General features: G+C 29.9%; 1 protein-coding gene across 2 annotated transcripts; it reads left to right on the top strand.

Annotated features, from left to right (window-relative positions):
* Positions 1-493: 493 nt before the first annotated feature.
* LOC18101812 (bidirectional sugar transporter SWEET17) lies at positions 494-9,771 on the top strand. 2 transcript variants are annotated; one of them, XM_024606657.2, is made up of 6 exons: positions 494-616; positions 1,053-1,089; positions 1,181-1,391; positions 1,511-1,672; positions 7,668-7,787; positions 9,454-9,771. In XM_024606657.2, the coding sequence occupies exons 1-6, from the start codon at positions 541-543 to the stop codon at positions 9,604-9,606; spliced, it is 759 nt and encodes a 252-aa protein (XP_024462425.1). In that variant the 5' UTR covers positions 494-540; the 3' UTR covers positions 9,607-9,771. The 2 variants fall into 2 exon arrangements, with proteins under 2 accessions (XP_024462425.1, XP_024462426.1); XM_024606658.2 differs by lacking the exon at positions 494-616 and adding an exon at positions 642-946.
* The last annotated feature ends 618 nt before the right edge of the window (positions 9,772-10,389 follow it).

The following is a 10,389-nucleotide window of genomic DNA, read 5'->3' on the forward strand; positions in this document are numbered from 1 at the left end:
GAATTCAAGTTATATTTTTGGAAAGTAAATAACTCTTGTAAAGTATTAGATATATAATTTTTAAAAAAAGAAAAAAGAAAAAATGAGTTCTCATTGACTAACTAATTAATATGACTGATATAGAGCTTGTTTAGTATTGTAGTAGCAGTTGCTTTTTAAAATGCTTTTTGCTTGAAAATACATCAAGAAAATAATATTTTTTATTTTTTAAAATTCATTTTTAACATTATCATATTAAAACGATCTAAAAATACTAAAATAATTAATTTAAAATAAAGAAAAAAATAAAAATAAAAATAATTATTTTTTAAAAATATTTTTAAAATATAAAAAATCTAACAAGATAGTAGAGATTATAAAAAATTATTTGGGAGATACTGAAGGTTTCAAATAGACTTAATTTGATTTTTTTTTATTAACTCAATTAATCTCGGGCCATAAGTTAAATCCTTTAACTTTAAGGGATATTTACTAAACAACACTCACAACATAGACTTTCTTGGAACAATACGCTGTCCACTACTTCTGGCAAAACTATCGATGAATAACTCCAAGGACAATAATAACGAGGGGCTCTCTTCAATGATGATGTTGGATGTTTCTCTCCAATTATATGGTAAGGAAAGCTACACCTCTCTCCCTCTCCCTCTCCCTCTCCCTCTCTAGCCCTCTCCCTCTCCCTCCCTCTCCCTCTCCCTCTCTAGCCCTCTCCCTCTCCCTCCCTCTCCCTCTCCCTCTCTAGCCCTCTCCCTCTCCCTCCCTCTCCCTCTCCCTCTCTAGCCCTCTCCCTCTCCCTCCCTCTCCCTCTCCCTCTCTAGCCCTCTCTCTCTTATTCTTATATCTCTTGACCTAGCTAAAATTAATTCGCACAATATTCATCTCCACGTTAATTTGAGTTTTTTTTCCTAAAACATGGAAAGCTTGATTTTCTATATTGGAGTCATAGGTGAGGAAATGTATATGCAGATATATGGTCCAAGCGCGTATGATATTGAAAAGATTCAAAGACTACTTATTCATGTTTTTTCTTTCTCTACTCTTGTTTGTTTCAGGCAATGTAATCTCTGTGCTCATGTTCCTCTCCCCTGTGTAAGCACGCTGTATTTCAAGCCTTTTCTTCCTCTTTAAAGTTAATTCAGGTGATCACGACTGCTTACGGCTATATATATATATATTGCAGAGGGACTTTCTGGAGAATCATAAAGCACAGATCGACTGAGGACTTTGAGAGCCTTCCCTACGTTTGCACGCTGCTGAACTCATCTTTGTGGACTTACTATGGAATCATAAAGCCTGGAGCATACCTTGTTGCCACTGTCAATGGCTTTGGGATCCTAGTAGAAATCATCTATGTATCTTTATTCCTTATTTACGCACCAGTAAAGATGAGGGTAGCTAATTAATTCAAACCAGAATCAAGCATACCATTAATTTGTGCTTAGCATGAGCACTTACAGTGCTTAAATACTGATTAATTAATTGCTAAGTGTCAGTTTTACTGCTCGTGCAGAATAAGACTGCCATTCTTGCTGGGATCTTGGATGTGGGGGTTCTAGCGGCAGCAATTCTAGCTGCTCGGCTGGCACTGCATGGACAAGTACGGATCGATGCCATAGGGTTCATCTGTGCTGGCCTCAACATTATTATGTATGGTTCACCTCTAGCTGCCATGGTAAGTATATTTCTTTTCTGTGTTTTAAAAGTTTTTTTATATATAAATCATTTTATCTCACATCCCAAATCCCATATACTATCTTTTCAATTGAAGTGAAATTAAACCCTTATAAATTGATATATTTGGAGCTATAAAAAAATATTAATTAATTGAGATATTATTTAAGCTTTAAATTCAAGTTGAAACCGAGTAAAAATATTATTTAATTAAGATTATTAATTTATTAAAGTTATACTGTATATGGTGTTACATATTAATTAAAAAAACTAATTAAAAATCCGTTTGGTATAGTTTTATTTTTTTTTGTAAATGTCTATGTGATGTTAAAATATTTCTCCATTATAACATCCTCAGAAACTTTATTTTATAGTTTTTAATTGGTTTTGAAACCTGTTTTTTGAATTTTACAAAGGATATTTTCATTGATTATCGATAAAAAAAACCTTAAAAATTTTTTTATTTAAAAATAAAAAAACAAAAACTGCATGTTGTCAAGCACCCACTAATTATATTAGTGAATTATTTGTGATATATATTTTTAATTGAATCATGATGAATTATATGATTGTTCATATTTGGAAGAAAATGATTTGCAAGCAAATTCTTAATTTTTAATTATACGCACTAAAATATCAATTGATAATTCGGGAAGTACATATATAGCGACAAAGTGAGGCATAATGTATGTATAAGGAAATTTCTTTTTAACCAACATTAAAACGACAATCTACTTTCTTCTTCGGTTTGGTGGTCCTTTCCCTTTTTGTCCTCCCATATAAAGAAGATGCAAGTCATGACACTCAGGAGGCAGACTTTATTCATGGTTGTCTGACAAAGAAAATGGGTTAATTTGTCTCATCAACAATTTTTTTTTTATATATATATATATATAAAAGGAAATAATTTTAAATATATTAATTTTAGTGAGATGGGAAAATCTTTAATTAAGAAGAAGGAAACTCTTAAGGTTCAAATCATACTCTAAACAGTTTATTTTTTTCTTTTTTTAAAAAAAAAAACAATATTTGATACGGTCCAATTTTAACTAGGTTAGTTAAATTAAATAGGTTTAGCCAGGTCAATTCATTATACAACCCCACTTAAAACTCAATCTAAATCAAATCTAGAGTTATTAAATTTTCTTGATAAATTCATCAAGCCAAATTGGTTCAACAGCTATGTTCTTGGATGTTAAAATTGTTAGATTACATGCTTACATTTAGGGATCTAAAACCCGACTGATACCCCCACTGATACCCCCACCTGAAGTTTATTTAAAAAGCATGAATCATCTGGGAGTTTCTATGTTTGAGTTTCCTTGATGTAATATAGTTGATTTAACGGATTCAAATATAACCTGGATGATTGATAAAAGTATGATTTAGCTTTAAAAAAAACTTCAAGATGATATTTTTTTAAAATTTTGAGATTGTGACATATTAAATCGATCTGAGCTCTGCAGCTTAACTTGGAAAACCCGCAACCCGGATCGTAGACACTACTGGGTTTAAAAAATAACATTATTTTTTATTTAATGATATGATAATAAAAAATAGACTTTTGCAAATATTAAGTGAGTATTAATAAAATACTGGTATATTTATTTAAGATTGTGATAACTTCATATAAAAAAATTTATGATGAGCAATTCAAAATCAATAAAATATCGAATGATGAAATTGTAAGAAAATAATTAGAAAGTAGAGTTTAAAAAAATTCAAAAAAATATTGAGATGCTTTACTATTTATATAAACAGTAAAGCATCATAATCTTATCCACTTCTGTAAGTAAAATGTTTGGCTCTGCGGTTGAACCTGCTTTTCACCAAATTTCAAATTTTTTTTTTTTTTGCTAAAATTGAGTGTGGTTTGTACTTTTTGGATCGTTTTGATGTGCTGATATCAAAAATGATTTTTAAAAAATAAAAAAACATCATTGACATGTATTTCGGCACGAAAAGCTATTTGAAAAGCAACCACTACCACACTGCCAAACACCCTCTAATAATGATCTATGAAATTGTACCTTGTTGGCATCTACGTAGTGGTTTTGTTTTCTTGTCAATATCTTGCATTCTTCGGTTTGTTGCTTTATCCCCTTTTTTGGTTGCTATCGGGCATAATGGTGCTTCAGAACTTATAAACAAATTTCCATATTGGTATTGTTCATACATCCTTTCATTTACTTCTTTAAAATGATACACCTTCGTGTTTGGGTATTCAAAACTTAATTAGGTTGGTTAGGTATTATTATCAAAAAAATTAAAAAATACAAACGGAATATTTCATTAGTATATGATGAAGGTTACATTAACATTAAAAAATACTGACGGAATAAATGATAGAACATCGTCGTCAAAAAGTATCTTATCGAGCTTTCTATTTTATTGATAATATCATCACTGTTTATTCTCCCAATAGAATTTTTCATTGATTATTTATCAGTACAGTGCTACTCATTTTGTATATTTTCAATTGAAATATCGATGGAATTGTCAATTGAAAGGCAATTTCACTAAAGATTGTGATTGTTTTCTCACTTATGATCCTTGACAATAGTTCATAATAAACCACAACGACAATAAAAATGCATCTCTACGAATTTGCTTATATAAATTTTATAATTTATTTAAATAGTTCATAATTAAGAGATAAAAAGAACTTCATACACAAATATTTTTTAAACAAATATAAATATGAACAACACTTTAAAATTCCTAAGAAGATGGAGGTGGAGGGGATGAAAAGATCATGAACCAGAAGGTCCACGAGGGGGAGGAAAATATATATTCATAGCTACAATCATTTGAGCCCGATACATTCTATTTTCTTGTCACGAGTTCTACTCTTTTTTTCCTCTCATATTTTGCATCTCAATAGACAGTTATTCCTAAACTCTTTTTTAGACAATCACATCAATGTCCTGTGATGTATAACCTGGGCTAGAATATGATGTGTCTATAGTTGAAACAATGCAGCTCATCGTCAGTTCTCGGGCCGATGTCATAGGCAAACCATAAACCCCCCTTTCTTCATATGAGCTCCTCAATAACTCCATCAGAGTCAGTTTTCATCCAAGCTATTTTTCCTGTACATTAAATAGTTTGTTAAAAGTCTCACAAATAAACACGTTATTATAACTTTAAGAATAATCATAACATATAACTATAAGCTCTTACTATGCATTTTGCATGGTTGATAAATATAATCGCTCCTCCGATGTGCTTGCTCACCAAGCTATGCATTTTTTTAATTATTTCTATTTTGTGTACCGAATCGTGAGCGCTTTGTAAAACTTTTTGAAGCCATAAATATTTTATACAACAATTACACTTTATGATATGCCTTAGTTTATAGCCTTTCCACTTCTCTACATCATCCAAGCCGGCCTTCCTAATTGCTTGTTTGTAGGCATTATACCAAAAATCATGCAACCCGGTATAAAAATTAATTAAATAAAAATTAGGTAAGGAAATAAAAGAATACAAGTTTACAATATAACATTAATTGATTTAAATTTACCTAGTTGCAATGTGGTTTTTCCACACTCTCCTGACCAAAGCCTCATTGCCTTCGTCCTACCAAAGTTTTTTCTCGATTGATTTCATATATTAATTAGTTTTTTGAATTTAAAAAACCTAGTAACTCAAACAAGAAATTATTTATCTAACCTTAAATTTTTTCCATTGAGCATCTACCATATACATTCATTCAGAATGGACATGAAATCGACCCACTAAAGCAATGGTTCTTCAAACAATCACTTCATTGTAGAAGTGATCGAACATGCAACTTTAATATTGATAAATCTGAAAATCAATTTAAGCAAGAGTTTTCATGTAATTGTAAAACTTAAAATAATTTAATAAAAATAAATAACACTATGAAAAACAAAGTTAATTACATAGATAGGTTACACTTCCATTCTATTATAATTTTACCTAAAATAGGCTCTATCAAATAAGGGATGCCTACTCTATTGTCCTCATTGGTTGAACCTTAGTCGATATTTTTTACATTATGTGCCTTTTCATAATCATCACCTAAATTCAGACACGATCACCAACACTACTACTTAATGAAGTAATAATGCTTTTGTTGGACTTGAATTTGTTTCTTCTTGAATACATGTTACCTAAAATGAAGTAATTAACACAATAACAATAAGATAGAAGAAGACACATAGTTCTAGAAATTCATTGAATCAAAATCAAGTAACTAAGAATCAAGGTAAAATTTATATTTCCATACACATAGTTTGAAAGAAATTCCAACTACTAGGATAGCTTTCCTAGAACAAAATTGACTAAGGTAGTTTTTCAGGTTGTATTGCCACTACTTAATTATATGATCACTTCATATCATGTCAAGGCACATTGTCACATTCTTAGTTGTGTTGTAACTTTTCTTTCTTAATTGGACAAATAAAAAAAGAGTGAATGAACTTTCTAAATTTACAGACCCTATAGCTAAAAGAAACCAGAATTTGACATTTGAATGATGTCATGAACTTTATAATTTTATAGATAACATGAATCAAGATTTGACGATTACTAAATAGGACTCAAACCAAAAAACAATTTCAAATCATTACTAGAAATTTGCAACAACAAAGACTAGAATCGAAAGAACTTTAAGGATTTGTAAATTCTAGAAATCAAATAAGAATTTGACGATAACTAAGAAGATATTAGATGAAATCATGGACCTATAAATTCTACCACCAACATGAACCTATAAATTCTACCACCAATATGAACAAGGTCTTAACTATGATTTGAGAGATATTAAATGAAGTCATGGATTATGAACCAAAATTTGACGATAACCATAGAAAGATTTTGCTAAAAGGATTCACACATACCATTACAAACAAACCGAAATCAACATATCAAATCCAGTTTCAAACAAGACTTTTCAATCTTTTGGATTTATAAATGTGACATTATTAATTATATAGAATTTTAACTATTAATATAATAACAACACATTGATTGGTATGATTACAACAAGGAGGTATCATGAATATACATTAAAAAAAAACTTCACAATATCATTACTATGAATCATCCAAGTCAGTAAATCATCTTTAGAAAGACTAGTATGAAAGCATGTGCAAGTCTTTAGTTGAGAAATGTAGCAATATGAATATAATTTGGCCTAACAAAATCACTTCTAAATTAGGTAAAAACCCTAACCCTAACTCAAGATTTAACAATGTCAAACCCTAAGTTTATTAAATTAAGAAGAATAAGAAATCAAACCCAGGATGGGTAGAGGAGATGTACTCTCGACGCTGGATTTGTGAGTGGAGGAGGTTGGTTGTCGGATTTGTGAGGAGGGAGCAATGTTGCTATGTTTTGTTAAATGATGAAGATGATAGAAGAGAAAGAAGAAGAAGAAGTGGGAGAGGAGAGGAGAGGAAATGTCGGGTCTTAATTCATTTTAAAATTGTCAATAGAATTTTCATCAATCATTTTTTCTGTAATTTGACGTGTTAGCAAGGTCGATAAAATTAGCAATGAAAATTTTTAATTTTTAATTTTTCATTCAGTCACCTTTTTTATTGAAAATTTCTGACGAAAATGTTTTGTCATAATTTTTGTTGGTAAACAACAATGAAAAATGGTTATCGACATTTTTGTTTCTTTTTTTTTTCAATTTCTAGTTGTGTATCCAAAATTCATATAATTGAATAATTGATAGCATATAAATATTAATTTGGATTTAAATATGAGTAGAAATAGTACTAAAACCTAATTCATGGATATCTTTTATCATCTCTACACTAGCAGTAAAACCACCATATCCATTGTAAAAACAATTATACCAAAACTTCATGCAAACAAATGTACATAATGTGATAACTAATGAAGTATGGATCTAAATTTTTTTTTTTTATATAATTTGTTTGTTTGTATAATATTACTACATATTGTATGACCATATTTCTTTCCTATTAACATAGTTTTTTCTTTTTGCCACATTTCAGAAAACAGTAGTGACAACAAAGAGTGTGGAGTACATGCCATTCTTCCTCTCATTTTTCTTCTTTTTGAATGGAGGGATCTGGACTTTCTATGCCATACTTACACGAGATTACTTTCTTGGGGTAAGTTCTCTCATCTCTTATAATTCAACATAAATAATCATGATAATTATTAATCTCACCATCTTCTGCATTAAAAACCTTTAATTTCTTGAACCCACGTCAATAGGAAGCATGCATGATCTAGGATATACGAGATTCCATCCATGCTTAATTTATAACATTACAACACATTGTCAAGTGCAAAAAAAATCAAACAGTGAATTACTTTTTTTTAGGTCAGTAGTACCCAAATGTAACACATGCGTGACTCCTTACTAATATAAATTTAAAACCTAACCTAGGTTTGATCTAAAAAAATCAAAGATATTTTTTAGCCAATTTTTTTAAATAATGAATTGATGATCATGTTTTGATTGGATAAACCCAGGTTTTTAATTGGATCAATTAAATTATTTTTTCTATTTTTCTTTAACCTAACCCATTCATGGTCGATCTACCGAGCCAGTTAGGTTTTTAAAACCATGATTAATAGATACAAGAAACCATGACCAAATACTCCTCGATGTGAATAAATAGCTAGTTGGCTCAATTTCTAGCTTGTGACCCAAGAAAATTGCCCTGATATACACTTAAAGATGCATTTCAACATTTGGAGAACCATAGGGCAGTTGTTTAATTAACAAGCGCCCCACTTCCATTTCTGGACACCAATATTTTCAAAGAAAAAAGCAATTTCTTGACACCACATTAGTTACACTTCACATCAATCATTCACTACCTTAGTCTTGAGTATGAAATTAATCTAAAGCCAAGAATTGACCAGCTATTGGTTTAACAAGTGGAAAATAGAGTTGGACTTATTATCTTTATTATTTAGACTAAATTTCTTAGTATACATAGGTATATGAAATATTAAATCTTATCTAAATTTTTCACAAGTCACTAGTATGCGATATGAGGCATTACACTTTTATAATCTTCTAATTTGTTTCTAGAATTTAAACTTGAGATTAACTTGCAACTAAAATTTTCAAAGACTCTAAATGGGTTAAATGCTAATAAAAAGAATATTTTTCTAGCACATACATGCTTTGTGTTGATGCTTAATAATCCCACCATCTTTGATTCTAACATGGGAGGGGAACCTAGAGCTCGGATTTGCATTTCAAATCATTTGATATAAAATGTTTTTTATTTTTCAATTTAATATGGATATTATAATCAATATCAAGAAAGTTGATCACTCTTGTGGTTTTTTCAAAATTGTGATCAATGGTTTAATTTAGAAAATTAGCCGTTTTAAATTTAAAAAGTAGTCAACCGTACGCTACTAAAACAAAAGAATTATACGATAACAACAAAGTAAACAAACTTTAAGTATAAGACTACCCACAGCTTATCCTTATGGATAGAGATTGTGTTTAAAACAAAGAATGAAGATTGTATGGTTCTTTGATGAGAGTTGCAAAATGAAACAGTACATAGTTAACTAAAGGCTTGTGCTTATAGAAAGTTACCATAAAAATAAAACATTAATTAAGACTTTCTTAAATAAATTAACTACATTCCAAATTTGATAGGAGTACACACACACACACACACACACACACACACACACACACACATATATATATAAGCTACAATTTCAAAATAGAGACTTGGATGTACATATATGTTTTTCTTTATTATGGTTTTAGGTTAACACTACAAGTATTTAATGGTGTAGGTACCAAATGGAGCCGGTTTTTTGCTTGGAATAGCACAACTAGTGCTCTATGCAATTTACATGAATGTTAAGCCATCCATAAATGTTTCTAATAGATTGGAAGAGGGATGTGAACAAGAAAGTCTCATCTCGTCCTTAAATTATTCCAATTAAATTAAAGAACGAAGTTTTGAGATCTCATGTATTGAAAATTTAAGGATTTGTGACTTTAGATCTTTCAGTCTTTCTTGAAGATTTGAGGTTGTTGCTTCCATAAACCTATATATTTGTAAGGTCATTCATTGATTGCAAATTAAAGATATTTTCTTAGGAGGTTAATACTTCATTAATGCAAGCTATATGTTCTATAATAAAAAAACTCTAGAACAATTGAAGTTATGGTTTTGGCCAGCCTTGAACTTCCGGACACCCTCGAGCCTAACAGGTTAATCGCGATTGATACGATTCAAAAACTATTGAACAAGAAAATTAAGATTTTACTATAATTATGCATGTTGTTCAATTTTACACTATCAACCATAACTTCCAATTCAATTGTTGGATTGACCTGGAATTTTAACCTTGTACTTCAGAACCAAAAGTATTGGAAAATAACTTTGACCCCTTGTTTATAGCAAAACAAGAACCCGAAGTAAGAAAAGACACCACAAGGTCAATTATACATTGATATGTCAAATTCGTTGATCTCTTTCCCAACAAAGAAAAAAAGTGTTGCATTACGCAAAATACAATTTTACTTAAAACATTATGGTTGCAAAGCAAAAATATGTACAAGCTAAATAACCTTATTTATAATAGGTAAAAAAAACATGCTAAACAATTCTGAAAAAATAATAAAAGAGATCTAAATAAAATAGAAAAACGAATATCAAATCAAGTAAGAAAACAATGTAATTCTCATATAGTAGCTTTTAAATCTTATTATAAGGCCTTGTC

Source organism: Populus trichocarpa, chromosome 8, assembly GCF_000002775.5.
Source record: "Populus trichocarpa isolate Nisqually-1 chromosome 8, P.trichocarpa_v4.1, whole genome shotgun sequence".
Taxonomy (NCBI): Eukaryota; Viridiplantae; Streptophyta; class Magnoliopsida; order Malpighiales; family Salicaceae; genus Populus; species Populus trichocarpa.

Bases quoted from the DNA above. Each gene is read 5' to 3' on its own strand.
- LOC18101812 (XM_024606657.2), top strand. From the start codon at position 541: ATGAATAACTCCAAGGACAATAATAACGAGGGGCTCTCTTCAATGATG. The intron at 1,673-7,667 runs GTAAGTATATTT...GCCACATTTCAG, and splicing joins GTTCACCTCTAGCTGCCATG to AAAACAGTAGTGACAACAAA. The intron at 7,788-9,453 runs GTAAGTTCTCTC...TTAATGGTGTAG, and splicing joins CACGAGATTACTTTCTTGGG to GTACCAAATGGAGCCGGTTT.